Source organism: Trichosurus vulpecula, chromosome 3 (genome assembly GCF_011100635.1).
Source record: "Trichosurus vulpecula isolate mTriVul1 chromosome 3, mTriVul1.pri, whole genome shotgun sequence".
In the NCBI taxonomy this organism is placed as follows: Eukaryota; Metazoa; Chordata; class Mammalia; order Diprotodontia; family Phalangeridae; genus Trichosurus; species Trichosurus vulpecula.
Window position 1 is genome coordinate 233,142,548 of NC_050575.1, and position 19,012 is coordinate 233,161,559.

At 35.5% G+C, this 19,012-nt stretch overlaps 1 protein-coding gene across 5 annotated transcripts in view; it reads left to right on the forward strand.

The window, feature by feature from the left end:
• KIDINS220 (kinase D interacting substrate 220) overlaps positions 1 to 19,012 on the forward strand; it is a 169,062-nt gene that overhangs the window by 116,447 nt on the left and 33,603 nt on the right. For 3 of the 5 annotated variants that reach the window (XM_036748322.1, XM_036748323.1, XM_036748324.1), the window contains exons 24-26: positions 12,045 to 12,259; positions 14,809 to 14,922; positions 15,735 to 15,791. In XM_036748322.1, the coding sequence (XP_036604217.1) occupies positions 12,045 to 12,259; positions 14,809 to 14,922; positions 15,735 to 15,791 (386 nt within the window). The remainder of the gene's footprint in view (positions 1 to 12,044; positions 12,260 to 14,808; positions 14,923 to 15,734; positions 15,792 to 19,012) is intronic. The other 2 variants (XM_036748325.1, XM_036748326.1) reach the window with 2 other exon arrangements.

A 19,012-nucleotide genomic window follows, 5' to 3' on the forward strand; every position in this document is an offset into this window, starting at 1 on the left:
ATTTAAGAAAGTGAGAAAATTATACTTCAGTTTTCACTGAGTTCATCAGTGCATTTTTGGAGGTGGGTAGCATTTTCTTTAGAATTTCTCGAATCACTATATTGATCAGTGTCGCCAAGTCTTTCACAGTTGATCAACATTACAAGATTGCTGTTACTGTGCACAATGGTCTCCCTGTTGCTGTCACTTCACTGCGTCAGTTCATCTAGGTCTTGGTATGTTTTTTTTCTGGAACTACTTCCCTTGTCATTTTTTTTTTGAGAGGAGAAAGCAGGGCAGTAATTTGCCCAAGGTCACACAGCTAGTAAGTGTGTCAAGTGTCTGAGGCCAGATTTGAACTCAGGTCCTCCTGACTCCAGGGCCAATGCTCTACTCACTGCGCTACCTAGCTGCCCCCCATATCATTTCTTATAGGACAGTAGTACTCCATCACAATCATATTTCCAAATCTTTGCCACCACAAAAAGAGCTGCTATAAATATTTTTGTACATATAGGTCCTTTTCCTTTGATCTCTTTGGGATATAGACTTAATAGGGGTATTAGTGGGTCAAAGGATATGCATGGTTTTATAGCTATTTAGGCATAGTTCCAAACTGTTCTTCAGAATCGTTAGACCAGTTTATACCTCTGCTAGCAGTTTATTAGTGTACCTATTTTCCCTCATCCCCTCCAGCATTTGTCATTTCTAATAGATGTAAGGTGGTACCTGATAGCTGTTTTAATTTGCCTTTCTCTGATCAGTAGTGACTTGGAGCATTTTTTCGTATGACTATAAGTGACTTTGATTTCTTCTGAAAATTGCCTGTTGTTATTCTTTGACTATTTATCAATTGGGGAATGGCTCTTATTTTTATAAATTTGACTCAGTTCTCTATATATTTGAGAAATGAGGCCTTTATTAGAGAAACTTGCTGTAAAATTTTTTTGTATTAGTTCATTGTCTATGGTACCTCTTAGCAAAATAGTTTCCCTGATTATCTCTTTTAATTAGATCTCTTTTTCCTTTTGCTTTGTCTGATATCATGATTGCTACCTCTTTTTTTACTTCTGTTGAAATGTGATAGATTCTGCTCCAGCCATTTATTTTAACTCTGCATGTGTCTTTCTATTTCAAATATCTCTCTCGTAAATATCATATTAGATTCTGTTTTCTAATCAATTCTCCTATCAGCTTCCATTTTATGGGTGAGCTTATCCTGTTCACAGTCACAGTTACGATTACTGTGTATTTTCCTCCATCTTATTTTCTTCTATTTATCCTTCTCTCTTTCTCTCTTTTTTCCTGTCCCTCCTCAGAAATCTGTTTTGCTTCTGACCACCACCTCTCTTTTATCTGCCTTCCTTTTTATCATTCTTGCCTCCTTCCCCCCATATACCTTATCCCCCTTTCCTCCTATTTCCCAATTGGGTAAGATAAATTTGTATACCCAATCGAGTGTGTATCTATTCTTCCCTCTAATTCCGATGAGAGTGAGGTTCAACCATTACTCACCCACCCCTCTTTTCCTCTCCAGTATAAAAAATCTTCCTTGTGTGCTTTTATGTGAGAAAAATTTCCCCATTTTGTCTCTCCCTTCATCCTTCTCCTAGTGCATCCCTCTTTCTCACCCCTTTTTTTTTGTTGTTGATCATCCCAACAAAATCAGCTCACACTTTTGCCGTCTGTTTATGTGGACTCCTTCTTACTGCTCTAATAATAATAAAGTTTTTAGGAGTTTTATGTCTCATCTTCCCATATAAGAATGTAAACAGTTTAACTTTATTGAGTCCTTTATGACTACTCTTTCATGTTTACCTTTTTTATGCTTCTTTTGAGTTTTGAGTTTGAATGTCAAATTTTCTACAGTTATCCTTTCTACATTGTGGGGGTTAGGGACTCAGTGCCCCACAATCTGGAAAATCTGTGTAAATTTTTTGGCCCTCCCTTCATACCAGAGAAGAAATTTGAATTATTGTGGTATTAAAAGATAAATTATGTTGATATTATATAATACTATACATATATTTTATGCATTTCTGAGTTTCTAAACTTTTGTATATCATCTACAGCTTCTGCAATATTCCCCCAAAATTCCAATTTAATTTCTCATGCTGACCTGCTGTATATTGAAACTATGATGGGAAAAGTCACTATGTGGAGGGGTAACTGTATTCAGCTCTGATGCTTTCATCAGGAATGCTTTATAAAGTCCTCGGTTTCATCAAATGTCCATTCTTGTCCCCCCCACCCCCCTCCCGAAGAATTATACTCAGTTTTGTTAGGGTTATTGTAATCCTAGCTCCTTTTCCTTCTGGAATATCATATTCCAAGCCCTCTGATCTTTTGATGGAGAAACTGGTAAACCTTGTGTGAGCCTTATTATGGTTCAATGGTAATTGAATGGATACTTTCTGGCTACTTGGAATATTTTCTTTTTGACCTCGAAGCTCTAGAATTGGGATATAATGATCCTGGAAGTTTTTATTTTGGGACCTCTTTCAGGAGGTGATCAATGAATTCTTCAGCAGTTTTCTTTATATTTTCTTGAAATGATGTCTAGGCTTTTCTTTTCTATTTTTAAAGATTAATGTATTTATTTTTAGTTTTCAACATTCATTTCTATAAGATTTTGAGTTACAAATTTTCTCCCCATCTCTCCCTTCACCCCACCCCAAGATGACATGTATTCTGATTGCCTCTTTCCCCAGTCTGCCCTCCCTTCTATCACCCTACTCCTCGCCCATCCCCTTTACTGTTACTTTCTCATATAGCAAGATGGATTTCTATACCCCATTGCCTGTATATCTTATTTCCCAGTTGCATGTAAAATCAATTTTTAACATTTGTTAACTTTGAGTTCCAAATTCTCTCCCTTCCTCCCCTCCCCCACCCTCATTGAGAAGGCAAGCAATTCAATATAGGTGTATACATGTATCATTATGCAAAACATTTCCTTAATAGTCATGTTGTGAAAGACTAACTATATTTCCCTCCATCCTATCCTGTCCCCCATTTATTGAATTTTCTCCTTTGGCTCTGTCCCTTTTCAAAGGTCTGTACTTCTGAGTACCCCCTCCCCCAGTCTGTCCTCCCTTCTATCATTCCTCCTGCTCCCCTTCCCCCCTACTTTCCCGTAGGGTAAGATACCCAATTGAGTGTGTATGTTATTACCTCCTTAAGTTAAATCCTTGAGAGTAAGGTTCACTCATTCCCTTTCACCTCTTCCCTTCCATTATAATGGCTTTTTTTTTTTGCCTCTTTTATGTGAGATAATTTACCCCATTCTGTCTCTCCCTTTCTCCTTCTCCCAATATATTCCTCTCTCACCTCTTTATTTTTTAGATATCACTTCATATTCAACCCACCCCATGCTCTCTGTCTATATATACGTGTATTCCCTTCAACTACCCTAGTACGAAAAAAGGACTCATGAGTTACAAATACCATCTTTCCATATAGGAATGTAAACAGTTCACCTTTAATAAGTTCCTTATGATTTCTCTTTCCTGTTTATCTTTTCATGCTTCTCTTGATTCTTTTATTTTTAAAGTCAGATTTTTTTTATTCGGCTCTGGTCTTTTCATCAAGAATACTTGAAAGTCCTCTATTTCATTGAAAATTCATTTTTTTCCCCTGAAGTATTATGCTCAATTTTGCTGGTTGTGTGATTCTTGGTTTTAATCCTAGTTTCCTCGACCTCTAGAATATCGTATTCCAAGCCCTTTGATACCTTAATGTAGAAGCTGCTAGATAATTGTGTTATCATTGAATTGGTTTTCTTTTTTTTTCTGGCTGCTTGCAATATTTTCTCCTTGACCTGGGAACTCTGGAATTTGGCTCCAGTATTCCTAGGAGTTTTCTTTTTGGGATCTTTTTCAAGAGATGATTGGTGGATTCAATTTCTATTTTCCCCTCTGGTTCTAGAATATCAGGGCAGTTTTCCTTGATAATTTCTTGAAAGATGATATCTGGGCTCTTTTTTTTATCATGGCTTTTAGCTAGTCCAACAATTTTTAAATTATCTCTCCTGGATCTATTGTCCAGGTCAGTACTGTTTTTCCAGTGAGATATTTCACGTTGTCTTCTATTTTTTCATTTTTTGGATTCTGTTTTATAATTTCTTGATTTCTCATAAAGTCATTAGCTTCCATTTGCTTCATTCTAATTTTTAAGGAATTATTTTCTTCAGTGAGCTTTTGGAGATCCTTTGACATTTGGCCAGTTCTATTTTTTAAGGCATTCTTCTCCTCATTGGCTTTTGGGACCTCTTTTGCCATTTGGGTTAGTGTATTTTTTTTTAATTTAAATTTATTATTTAACATATTTGGTTTTCAACATTGATTTTCACAACAGTTTGGATTACAAATTTTCTCCCCATTTCTACCCTCCCCCCCACTCCAAGATGGCATATATTCTGGTTGCCCTGTTCTTTTCTTCCCTCCCCTCTATCACCCCCTCCCCTCTCATCCCCTTTTCCCTTCCTTTCTTGTAGGGCAAGATAAATTTCTACACCCCATTGCCTGCATATCTTATTTTCTAGTTGCATGCAAAAACTTTTTTTTTTGAACATCTGTTTTCAAAACTTTGAGTTCCAAATTCTCTCCCCTCTTCCCTTCCCACCCACCCTCCCTAAGAAGTCGAGCAATTCAACCTAGGCCACACGTGTATCATTATGTATAACCCTTCCACAATACTCATGTTGTGAAAGGCTAACTACATTTTGCTCCTTCCCAACCCATCCCGCTTTATTGAATTTTCTCCTTTGACCCTGTCCCCTTTCCAAAGTGTTTGTTTTGATTACCTCCACCCCCATCTGCCCTCCTCTCCATCATCCCCCCCCTTTTATTTATTTTTTTATCTTCCTCCCTCTTCTTTCCTGTGGGGTAAGATACCCAACTGAGTATGTATGGTATTCCCTCTTCAGGCCAAATCTGATGAGAGCAAGGTTCACTCATTGCCCCCTCACCTGCCCTCTCCCCTCCTCCCACAGAGCTGCTTCCTCTTGCCACCTTTATGTGAGATAATCCACCCCATTCTGTCTTTCCCTATCTCCCTCTCTCAGTATGTTGCTCTCTCATCCCTTAATTTCATTTTATTTCTTTTAGATATCTTCCCTTCATCTTCAACTCACCCTGTGTCTACTCTCTCTCTTTTACATATATATATATATATATATACATACACATATATATACATACATACATATACACATAGATATATACATACATACACATTCACTTATATATATACATAAACATATATATGCATATTCCCTTCAACTACCCTAATACTGAGGTCTCATGAATCATACACATCATCTTTCCATGTAGGAATGTAAACAAAACAGTTCAATTTTAGTAAGTCCCTTGCAATTTCTGTTTCTTGATTACCTTTTCATGCTTCTCTTGATTCTTGTGTTTGAAAGTCAAATTTTCTACTCAGTTCTGGTCTTTTCACTGAGAAAGCTTGAAAGTCCTCTATTTTATTGAAACTCCATATTTTGCCTTGGAACATGATACTCAGCTTTGCTGGGTAGGTGATTCTAGGTTTTAATCCTAGTTCCATTGACCTCCGGAATATCGCATTCCAAGCCCTTCGATCTCTTAATGTAGAAGCTGCCAGATCTTGGGTTATTCTGATTGGGTTTCCACAGTACTCAAATTGTTTCTTTCTGGCTGCTTGCAGTATTTTCTCCTTGATCTGGGAGCTCTGGAATTTGGCAACAATATTCCTAGGAGATTTCTTTTTGGGATCTATTTGAGGAGGTGATCGATGGATTCTTTCAATTTCTATTTTGCCCTGTGGCTCTAGAATATCAGGGCAGTTCTCCTTGATAATTTCTTGAAAGATGGTATCTAGGCTCTTTTTTTGATCATGGCTTTCAGGTAGTCCAATAATTTTTAAATTATCTCTCCTGGATCTATTTTCCAGGTCAGTGGTTTTTCCAAGGAGATATTTCACATTGTCTTCCATTTTTTCATTCCTTTGGTTCTGTTTTATAATATCCTGCTTTCTCATCAAGTCACTAGCTTCCACTTGCTCCAATCTAATTTTTAAAGTAGTATTTTCTTCAGTGGTCTTTTGGACCTCCTTTTCCATTTGGCTAATTCTGCCTTTCAAGGCATTCTTCTCCTCATTGGCTTTTTGGAGCTCTTTTGCCATTTGAGTTAGTCTGTTTTTTAAGGTGTTGTTTTCTTCAGTGTATTTTTCAGTATTTTTTTGGGTCTCCTTTAGCAAGTCATTGACTTGTTTTTCATGGTTTTCTCGCATCCTTCTCATTTCTCTTCCCAATTTTTCCTCTACTTCTCTAACTTGCTTTTCCAAATCCTTTTTGAGCTCTTCCATGGCCTGGGACCAGTTCATGTTTTTCTTGGAGGCTTTTGTTGTAGGCTCTATGACTTTGTTGTCTTCTTTAGGCTGTATGTTTTGGTCTTCTTTGTCACCAAAGAAAGAATCCAAAGTCTGAGACTGAATCTGTGCGCGTTTTCGCTGCCTGGCCATATTCCCAACCAACTAACTTGACCTTTGAGTTTTTCAGTGGGGTATGACTGCTTGTAGACTAACGAGTTCTATGTTCCACGTTTGGGGGGGAGGTGCCAGCTCTGCCATACCAGCACTGCCCCTTCCCCAACCCCCAACCTGAACTGGGCTTAGATCTTCAGCAGGCTGTGCACCCCTGCTCTGATCCGCCACTTAATTCCTCCCACCAGGTGGGCCTGGAGCCGGAAGTAACAACAGCTGTAGCTGCCCTACCTCCGCTGCCGAACCGCGAACCCCTTCTACTCCCGCAGCTTTTCCCACTAACCTTCTCCGCAGTCTTTGGTGTTTGTGGGTCAAGGGGTCTGGCAACTGCCGCAGCTCACTGATCCAGGGCGCTGGGGCCCCCTCTGCCTGGCTTCTGGTCTGGATGTTCCACACCGCTCAGGCTGGGCTCTGCTCCACTCCATTCCCAGCTCCCAGCTCCGTGTGGGATAGAGCTCACTCAGAGACCATCCAGGCTGTCCTGGGCTTGAGCCCTGCTTCCCTCTGCTGTTCTGTGGGTTCTGCCGTTCTAGAATTGGTTCAGAGCCATTTTGTATAGGTTTTTGGAGGGGCTCGGTAGGGAGCTCACTCCAGTCCCTGCTTACCAGCTGCCATCTTGGTTCCGCCCCCCCCCCCCCCGTTTAGTGTATTTTTTAATGTTCTATTTTCTTCTGCATTTTTGGGGTCTCCTTTAGCAAGCTGTTGACTCATTTTTCTTGCATCCCTCTCATTTCTCTTTACAGTTTTTACTCTACTTCTCTGAGTTGCTTTTCCAAATCCTTTTTGAGCTCCTCCATGACCTGAGACCAATTCATATTTTTCTTGGAAGCTTTTGATGTAGGATCTTTGACTTTGTTGTCTTCTTCTGGTTGTGTGTTTGATCTTCTTTGTCACCAAAGTAATATTCTATAATCTTGAGGTTTTTTACACTGTCTGCTCCTTTTCCCAGCCAATTGACTTTTGAGCTCTTTGTCAAGGTGTGACTCTACTTCTAGAGTGGAGAGTGTTCTGTCCCAAGCTTCAGGGGTTTTGTGCTGATGTTTTCCAAGCTACTTGTAGGCACTTGTAAATTTTCAGTTCTTCTTAGGTGGTATGATCCACGGAGAGGCGTTTCCTCCTCTCCTGGCCTGTGCTCTGGTCTGTGAGTGACCTCAAGCACTCTTTTCTGCCTTGGAACTGCTTGGAGGACTCCCTCTCCATGGCCACCACAAAGCTCTGCTACGCCAGTGCTCGTCCTCACCCCAGGACTGCCACCCAGGACAGGGACCCAGATCCAACCAGCTCAAAGCAAGAGAATCCTGTCTCAGTGCCAGCAAAGAGATCCCTGTACTCCTCCCCTGTTCAGCCTCTTGATTCCCTCCACCATCTATGGGCCTGGAGCTCTGGAAGCAGCTTCTGCTGCTGCTGTGTCACTGCCACTACAGCCACCTCCACTGCCCTGGGGCTGGGGCCGGACCACACCCTTCTCTCACCCAGGTTCAGTAGAGTTTTCCTACTGACCTGCTAAGTTGTCTTTGGTGTTTGTGGGTTGAGAAGTCTGGAAACTGCCACAGCTCCTCTTTTTTTGTTGTTTGTTACTGATCATGGCTTTCAGGTAGTCTTATGATTCTTAAATTATCTCTCTATGATCTATTTTCCAGGTAAGTTGTTTTTCCAGTGAGATATTTCACATTTTCTTCTATTTTTTTCGCTTGTAGCTTTGCTTTATTATTTCTTGATGTCTCATGGTGTCATTATCTTCCCCTTGCCCTATTCTGATTTTTAAGGAATTATTTTCTTCAGTGAGCTTTTGTGTCTCTTGATTCCATTCTTTTCTTTTTAAGTAGTTCTTTGGTGAATTTTTGCACCTCCTTTTCCATTTGGCCTATTCTGCTTTCTAAGGAGTTCTTTTCTTCAGTGAATTTTTGTGCCTCTTTTTACCATTTGGCATCCACAGATATCTATACATCTTTGTCAGAAAAGCTGCTTTCTTACTTTGCTTGCCTTACTTTGTAAAAAGAAAAAAATTGAACCCAAATGAAAGACATTTACCATATTGAATTTATGAAACATTTTGGTTTAGTGAATAGAAAGATAACTTGTATTCAAGTTCCACTTCTGATACAAACTGGCTGTGTGGTGTTGGGCAAGTCACTGAACTTCTCAATGTGACAGAACTAATACTACAATTGCAGAATAGTTGTTGATCTACATTGGTTGAGGGATTTTCATATACATATCAAAATGTAAATAAAGTTAGCCTAGCATGGGCTATTTTTATGTAGCCATGTTAGCTCTTTGTCATCGCTCTCCCATTTTTATATATTCACTAACCCTAGCTTTAATAATGCACTCCACAATTTTAACAGCAACAATAATACTAATGATGATAATAATAATTGCTAACATTTAATGCCTACTATGTGTCAGTCAGTGTGATGAACACTTTACAGTTACTGTCTCATTTGATGCACACAACAATCCTATGAGGTACATGCTGTTATTATCTTTATTTTATAGGTGAGGGAACTGAAGCAAAAAGAGGTTAAGGTACTTGACCAGAATTACGCAGCTAGTATGTGTCTGAGGCTAGATTTGAACTCAAGTCTTCCTGACTCCAGTCTGCAATTCTTACCAGGAATTGCAGTCAGTTTTGTTGATGTATAATTTGCAGGTACAGTCTTTATCCAGTTTTAAAATGGAGACAATATTTTCCTTCTTGGTCCTATGGAGGCATCCTGAACCAAGTGAGCCAGGCAGTTTTCTGCCTGACTTACTTTCTGTTTCCTCAGACCTCACTCTCCAAGCAGTTCTTTTATCCAAACTTCCACAGAAGCAAGAATGTGGTGAGAAAATCTTTAGCCATTTAAGGGAAAGAAAGATTTGGTTAAGGTTGAATGGGGTCATCACTATAAAAGGAATTTGAAAGGCTTTAAGAATATACAGTATTACCAAGATCATCTTAAAACTGGAAAGGTTTTAATTTAAATTATAAATTCTTAAGTTGAGAAATTGTATTTTTCTCTTTCTGGTCAGGAAATAAATTTCATTACTGGGTATCATCGTAAAATTAATAGGAAAAACTTCTTTGTATCTAGAACCTTAAGGTTTATAGAGCATTATCAGGAATAAGTAGATAGGAAGAAGGTGACATGTCCCTTGGAGAGTGGTCTTTTAGATTCCCTAGAGTTCCCTAGGCATTAGGAAGTTCAAACTGAGCCCTCTTTCTTATATTTGGAAGAAATGTGATGTTTTAAATGTTTTATAGTAACTAAAGGTTTCAAGTAATTTATCATGTAATATTTATTTTCATTCTCTCCTGCTACTCCAACAAGAATGTTTTCCAGGGAGCAGCAGATACTCCTGTCCCCAGTAGCTCTTGGAGAGTATATAGTTTGGTGGAGAGAGGAGACAGTCTGCTTCACCAGAGTAAATTCACGTTCTTCCTTTGTCACTGTTAGTAAGCCAGACTTCTAGGCCTATCAGTCAACAAGCATCAAGTGAGCTCCAGTTATGTTCAGGTGACCCAAAGCGAGAAGGGATAGCTGATATACTGGATGATAAATTCAGGAACCAGGGACTATAAAGATCTTGACAGGGCAGCATTATGTACTTTATGTTCTACTCTGTCATTCTCTGAAATGAATAGCTTCCATTGAAGTTCACTTTAAGAATAAAAATCATCTGTCTTGAGAACCAACTGATGAATAGAGCCATTAAAATGGTGAAAAGGTTATATTAGCAAGTTCTTATACTTTGTTAATTATTATCAAGGCTATAGTAATATATGAAAATAAAAGAACATGGTATAAGCCCAGAGACCTTCAATAGCGCTGTCTGTTAAAGAAATGAAACAGAACTCTAATGAGAAGGAAAAGACGTACTGTCCTTTTATCCTAAGTAGGTGGGTTATTCTACATTTGGAGGTTTAGAGAATGTTGGTGGGGAAAATCTTTCCAGTTTTCTTGTCTTTGACAAGTTACTAATACTGTCTTTTTTTTTTAAACCAGAATAGTTAGTTGAGGAAGTAATAGGTTGGCTGACCTGCTCAAGGAAAGACACTCTGATTTCCTTTACCATTATTCTCTATTTCTTATTTGACACCTAACATTATTTTGTTATAGTTATTTTTACATGTACATGTCATTCCTAAACTAAAATATAAGTTCCAAGGCAACAGCTAGCTTACAGATCTTATTCGTTTTTGAATATCTGAAAGTGCCTGGCACCTAGTAGGGATGATGCTAATGATATGCCATAAAGTAAGAGTGAACCCATTTTGTGTGAATTCTCTGTGACTTTGGGTTTCATTGTGCTTATGGCTGTAGAAGCTGCTTTCCATACTGGCAGAATATCAAGACAGATTTGGAAATCAGAGTGATTTAATGTAAAGTATATTGTAGTAGATTTCACTACTAGCACCTTTGCTCCTAGAGACTCAAGATTTATGTTGCTATCTTTGTTTTTGTACTTCTGTATTTTTAAAATTATTCTTTAATGGGGTAGCTAGGTGGCCCAGGGGATATAACACTGGGCTTGGAATTAGGAAGACTTCATGAATTCAAATCTGGCCTCAGATACTCACTAGCCAGGTGATCCTGGGCAAGTCACTTAACCCTGTTTGCCTCAATTTCTTATATGTAAAATGAGCTGGAGAAGAAAATGACTATTCCAGTATCTCTGTAAGAAAAGCCCAAATGGGGTTATGTAAAGTTGGATATGAATGACTGAACAACAACAAATTTTTAATAGTGTTTCATGGGGACGGGAAGATCTATCAAATATTGGCAGACTTTATTGACAGTTTGTATCCATCTCTACGAGCTATTTTTTTTTTCTTTATGTGGTTTTATGTCGAAAAAGTTTTCTGTCAGGTATTATGTGAGTGACAACTGACTATTAACTCTAATAAGCCTTTCCACTAAATAAATACAGCAGTGTGTACAATTGAAGTTAAACTAGCATTAGATGTTGGACATTTTCAGATTCCCTTGAATAATGTAGACTATGAACAAAATAAGGAAGGATTTAGAAGCCAACAGTGGATTGTTCCCCCTGCTAATGATGCTAAAGTACTGTAGATGTTTTGACATAGCATATTATCTTTGGTTTGTTTAACAAAATTGAAATTATGTTATTTTAAATTTTGTTGCCATTTGGAAGTGGCCTGTTACCTTTAAAAAAACTGAGACTAGCAACAATATCTTATTTTGCTAACTAGAGCTAGTGATTTTGTGTTTTGAAAATGATTCTTGTCAACAAAGAAATGAAAGGCTATTTTGAAATTGATCCTCTAAATTTCACTGTATCAATTGAGTTTTAATCATCTGGGTTAGTACTGCCCTTTCTTAAGCACCTGGTTTCTAGAGGCCTTATCAGCTAGTTTTAATTGTATTAATATTTACTTTGTATAAATCAACAGTTCTTTAATTCCAGATTTCTTTGATCTGAGTAAGTCAAAATCATTTATCTTACTTGAATGTGGTAAAAGCTACAAAACATGGATATTTAAATTATACTTTTCTTTCTTTCCACTCTCTGTGAATAATTCAAAATTTTAGATGTTCGTGCTGCAAGAGAACAGATTGGAGGACTTCAGTACTCGGCTATGCAGCTAGATGTGAATCCTCGAGCCCCATCTGCATTTAATCTGCCTGCAAGTGTGAGTTCTTCAGCATCCTTTAATGGACCTTTTCCTGGTAATATGATATCACCACAACCTCCTAGCAGCTCTTACAGTGGCTTGACAGGACCTCAGCATCCCTTCTATAACCGGGTAAGTCAATGCTACTACCTTGTCATTTCAAGAATTGGCTTTCAACGTGATGCCAAGTAGTTCCTGGTTTCCTTGGTTTTTTGAAATTGTATTTTGTTCTTAAAATGCAAATGAAACTATAAAGATAGTATTTGAAATAGTTGACTATTGAGGTAAATATTCAAGAAAGAAGAAAGAAATTAAATTAGAATGAGTTCTAAGTACAATGCAAATATAAGATGTGCTTTTTAATTTCACAGGGAAATGATTTTGACATAGGTATAATCAGACAATCAGAACTTGTTCTCATGTTCATATATTTTCTATAATATATACCCACTGATATAAATAGAAACATGATTTAATTTGAAGATCATCCTCTGTTTTTGTTTATGCATGTTTCACTTGTCCTGTTTAATGTTTTAAAATTGACAGTTGAGGCAGTGAGGTGGCAGCATAGCTGTGGATAGAACGGGGCATGGAATCAGGAAGACCTGAATTCAAATGTAGCCCCAGACACTTATCAGTTGTGTAACTCTGAGCAAGGCACCTAACCTTTGTTTATTTCAGTTTCCTCATCTTCAAAATGGGGATAATAACAGTACCTTCCACCAGGGTTGTTGTGAGGATGAGTTGAGTTAATATTTGCAAAAAAAGAGCTTAGCATAGTGCCTGGAACCCTCTAGGTGCTCTATAAATGCTTGCTCTCTTTGCCTTCCTGCTTATTTGGATCTTTCATAAACTTTGGTCAGTTTTTGGTTTTTGATATTTTTTTGTACCTCAGTACCTTAGTAAAGATAGAAAACAACTGAAATTCAAAACTCAAAATTTTTAGTGTTGATTTTTATAGTTAAATATGACATTTTACATATTTAAGAATGTAAAGTAAAATTTTAGAAACATGACGTTTTTGTTATGAATATAAATTTATAAGGATCTGTACTTGAATATAAATAGTGTAATCTATGTATTATTATTGTCAGTAATATAGAGCTGCTAATTCATGATAAATGTGTAAAAACTACTTTTACTTTCTAGAAGTTTGCACTCATGAGCCATGACTTTGGATGCACTAGGGAATTTATGACTAGGGAAATGGAAACGAACTTAAATTCAAACAGGATTGATCTTACACAACCACATTGAAGAGGACAGAACCATCTTTTGTTGTTTAGTCATCCTAAACATAGTTCTTGCATCAAGGCAAATTTGGTAAATCCTAAATTTATGCTTTGTGGTTCGATGGCAGCAATTTATCTTCAGCAACCTCCATGCTGAGTTTGGATTCTACCTATTGTTGATAGGAAGAATCAACCTGCCAAAATATATTACCTTTAGGATGCTATTCAAGGGCTGTTTGATGTAAAGAATGCACAGTAGAATTTTATGATGATTTTGAAAATATTTACATAAAAAAGGAAACCCAAATAAAATTGAATATTCAGTTAGTAAGGTGATTGGCCACAGACATCTTATGCCAGCTGCCTTGATTATTCTAACCTTGTTACTAGAACAGAAATAAATTTTATAAGTGAAATTTAAATGCAACAACTTTCATCATAATAAAATTTCTCTGTAGAAGCAGCAGCTTGGCAAGCAGAGCTCATGTTTCTGCACAGTTTTAGTTTAATGGAAATTTTATTCTTACAGATTTTATGTTAAATCACCTACTGGTCAAAATTCATACTTTAGCACAGATTGTGTCCTTTGATATTTAGATACTAGTTCAAGGTTTGAGATTCAGAAACATCTTTTGAAAGTGAGAAAAATGAGAGAAAGGTAATATAGATTGCTAGACTGAGTAGTCAATAACATTGATTTCTGTTTTCTCAAGATTTTAGTGTTTTTGACCCATTTTTCTGAGGAATGACCTGTTTTGGCCTTGATAGTGAAAGCAGAACAATACTTTTGGGACTAAAATAAATTGGATAGGTTCCAGAAACTTAATAGAATTGAGACTTATGAATTTTAATGTATACCTACCATAGTATGAAATTTTTAAGCAACATTTCAATTTATCCAAGTATAATACATCATGAAATTTTAGCTGAGCAGTGTGTTCTACCCTTGAAGTAATATGCTTGCTTATTAAAAATTGCTCCTAAGTCTTAATATAATTATGCTGCCCTTCAGATCACTGCCAGGGCTGTAACATAGCTGAGGTCCTTTTTAGCATATTAGAATAGCTAACCCACCTTGGATAATATCTAAGTTAGATCCTTCTGGTAGCATTCTTTATATAGAATGACTACTTAGTTGTGTATTGGTTGTATTGTCTATTTTGTTTAAGGGAAGCAAAAAGGAGCCAAATTTTAGTTTTTAAAAAATATATAATATCTTTTGTGGTTACAGAACAAAGCAAAAATGTAAATAATTTCACTTTCCTGAATTTATTTTTAATATAATATCTATGCAAAATAAAGCTTTTTGGGGCTTGTTTTTGGTTTACACATTAGGCTTAAAAAAGAGGAATTGCATTTTGTTGGATTAATAAGTTTATTTTGATCATAATATAATTTGATTTCTGTAATTGTTTATCCCCCTTTTTTGTTACATGTTTCTTTCCATAGCCATTCTTTGTCCCATATGTTAACCTGCCAGGGTATTACCCTGGCAGTTTCCAACATGCCATCCCACGTTCATCTATAAAAACGAGTTTTTCCAGAGATCAGAACAGTGGCCTAGTAAGTATGTGAAGGGTAATGAAAATATTGATCTAGATACATATAGATGACCTTAAAAATTAGTTTGGTAATTTCCTTTCAGCACAAATAATATAAATTATTTAATAAATATCTCTAAGAATTACTAAGCTATTGCCAATGCAAAATGTATTTTGTTTATGTTTAATTAGTTATGATATAGAAGGAAAATTACTTTGTGTTAGTAGTGAATGTTAACTTGTTTGTAATCATAGTCTTCTGTTTTATAATAGTTTTCTTGTATTTTTTTAATGAACATTGCCATCTATGAGTTCTCATTTAATTTTTGGTAGACTTGAATATGAAATATCTAAAAATACTATGTTACATAAATGAGAGGTGTTGAAAGATTATCCTAAAGCATTTTGTTAAATAAGTTAAAATTATTTTTAAAACTATTACAAGAAAATAAAATGGAAACAAAATACATTTTGTATTTAAATATACTTTATTTCCAGTCCTTTATGATAACTATGTTTTATGCAAATTTAAATAATTTTAAAAGGGAAAAAACCTATCATGTATCTGTTTAAAGAGAAAAATACACTTCCCCCTTAACTAAATTTTTCTGAAAGGAAGATTTAGAACTCAAAAAAATTAACTTGCCTTTTTAATTCTAAAATGTTACTACCAGAAAAAGTTATAGAAAGTTTTTTTAAAAAAAAAATTAATTACAGCTATAAAATGTTTACTTAATATCATGATAATCTTGAACGTCATTTTCATTCATTGTCATATTTTGGTTTAAGCCTCAATTGATTCACCCATATTGTATTGTTTTGTTGTGTTGTTAGGAGGTTATCAAGGAGGATGCTGCTGAGGGGCTTTCTTCACCCACAGACTCCTCCATGGTAATAACTGAGTAGTCATGTGGTGTGGAACTCTAGCATCTCGTTGCTTTTCAACAATAATGATATTATATTAATTGTAATTTTAGCAATTCACTAACACTGCATTTGTGTTGTGATGGGCAACTAGCATAGTGTAGCTAAACACTAATAAGTGTAGTTTTTTAAATGAATTTAAGAGCTACTTTGTTTCTTTGCCCCTTTCTTTCCCCTATCTTACCTCTTCTTGAGTTACCATAAAATGTATTTTTTTAGTTTTATTATTTATTTCTGCAGTTTTCATTAGTAGTTCATTGCTGATTTGTAAGAGCTCTTGCACATTCCTAATTCTTTAGAACTAAATCTTTTATAACCAAGTTATGATTTATCATTTTACTCTAGCCTTTATCACTACCATCATGTTGTTGTAGTTAGTGCTATAGAGATAGAAGAATTTTGCATTAAAATAGTTGAAATAATCATTCAAGAGCTACAGTGTTGAAATTGGAATCATTTTCAGTAACTTCTACATAAACCTATGTCTGCAGTACTCATATCATAAATGCCATATTACCTTCTTTTCTGCAGTAACCCACAAAATATATGCTAGGACTACAAGAATATCTTATCACAAAAGAACTAATAGTCATTTTTTGCTAACATCTCAAGATATGAATTCTTTTTAGTTGCAAGAAATTTTAATTTAAAATTTTTCTCACGTTCCTGTGTTTAGTAAGACATTAACTCAGTGTAAGAGCTTGGAAATAAACACTATATATTAAACAAAATTCAGATTCTTTTGAACTCATTCTATGTGTATCCTGCTATTTAATTTATTTTATTTTATTTAATAGTACATTACTGCACATGTAAGTATGATCAGTTTGGTTCTAAAGTGCTCTTAAAAAGTGGGACAGTTGACAATTGAACTAATTTAGTGAATTGTATCCTGAATTCCTACATACTTGTGAACTTGATGTGCTTTTAAGTCAGCGTTAAGATTCCAATTTGTTATTAATGGTAGTAGAAAAAAGATGAAACTGTTTTTTGAGCATCTATCGAGAGTGTAAATTCTTCTGAAGCATTAGCATCTCAGTAGATATATTCAGGTCTTTCCAATTAGCCACAAATAATGAATACAGTAGTCCATAATTCTTTTGAAATGTTTAGGGAGTTTTTCATTCATAGATCAATTGATAGTATGTGCCATAATAACTTTTACTTAAGGAGTCTTTATTACATATACTCATGATGACAGATGTTATTCTTTATGCTAAAAAATTTTGCGAAATATTTATGAAAACCAGACACAAGCATATTCTGCATATTACCCTGACCAGTGTTATTTAATAATACTATCAATGCATCATAACCAAATTTCAGTGTAATGTCTCAATACTTAGCTGTAATATCATTAGGTCAGTTATTTCGTCAGTTGGCGATAACCCCACCTTAACTCACAGTATTCTTAACTCCCTTTTAATATCAATCTACTTACTAATGATATTACTGTTATATGTGCCTAAACATTGTTCTGATGAGACTAATTTTTCCCTGAAAGATTGAGTCATCTAATATCAAATTTCAACACAACTATTACTGATGTTAGGTGAGGTATGCCTTTACTGTGAGCAGTTTAAGAGTTGTAATAGTTCGAACATGCTAAATTAGTTAACGTTCTACTCTAAATAATGTATAAGAATTTTAATAGAGAATTCTGTAGAACCATTATGCGATCTTCCATTTAAGGATAGTCTTCAAAGTTCCTTTTTGAGGAAGGAGAAAATATTAAGTGAAATGTTTAAAAGATGCTGAAAATAAGAATTAATTCTTTGTTTAGTAAATGTTCTATAGTGTTTTGCTGTTTATAATATTAAAAAAATGTTGCCATGTGCCTAGCATATGAATGCTTTGCTTTTAAAAAAAAATTAACAGTTACAATAGCATAGGAGATTGCCTTTTTATAGACTAGAGGATTGATTAGTAAAAATAAGCAAAGACGTGGTTCAGCTTTTTGGGAATTAATTCAGTAGTGGAACTGAAAAGAAATCTATAAGGAAGTTTTTCTGTGATCTTCTAACCAAAGTAACATAAAAGCATTTTAAAATATAGATGTTTTAACTGAAAGAATATTTTAAAAATACCAACATTTCTTTATTACACCTCATTCTTGAAAATTATGTCCAAAATGCATTATTTTAAATTATATTTTTCATAGGAAAAGTGTTAAATGTATTTCTGATCAGAGAACAAATAAAAATAAGACAAATAGTGAGAAAATTAAAAATAGAGTAATACTAAAGCCCTATATTAATTTTAAATAGGAAAATTTGGCCTCAAGTTCTATAAAATGGGCGTGTGTGTGTGTGTGTGTGTGTGTGTGTGTGTGTGTGTGTATTGTTCACAATTAGCAGTAAACATTTTTTAGCCACTAGCTTTGTGCAAAATACTTTGCCAAGTTCTCAGGATATAATAATTTAAATTGGCTTGGCCTCTGCCATCAAGGAGTATACTTCTTTAGTACATCAGGATTTTTTCACAGGTATGGCAACTCATTCTGATAAATACTTCAACCCTCTTATAACTTAGTGTATGGGCTTTAAGAGATGTTATGACTAAAAAATTTATTACCCTGAAGCCTTGTAATGACTAGTCATTATACTGTGTAGGTATCAGAAAATGCTGCATACTTCAGTCCATTTTTGTGAGTGTTCTGTACATCAGTGCAGATTTCAACCTAACCATGCTGTCTTATCGAATATAATTCTTGTTGCCTGTTCTCTCATAGGATCCTCCACAGGTCTTCCTCTAGATCTTTAACATTTCATGAATAGCAGTTTTAGTACTTGTCATGGATAAATGTAGTAGATTAAAAACTCTTACTCATTTTACTGGAGTTCATAATATGTTATCATAACCATTAGTAATTTGGATGGTCTTTGTCTCTTAAAGAGTGATTCCAAATGTAGTTTGTATCCCAGTGCATTATTTTCCTTGTAGTAAATTTTCTTGTAGTAAGTGGTGACATTGAGAATCATTCCATAAATTGTTTTGAGCTGTACTCTCAAATTATTCAAGTGGGTTTTCAGTAAATGCTTATTGTTGATAATGGTAATGGTATTTCTTTCATTTATTGAATTTTAAAAAATAAAGAGCTGTTCTAGTCCTTTAGTCATTTAAAAATAAAGCTACTCACTGTCAGACTAAATAAAAGGTACCAGAAAACAATGTGCTATTAAGTCAAT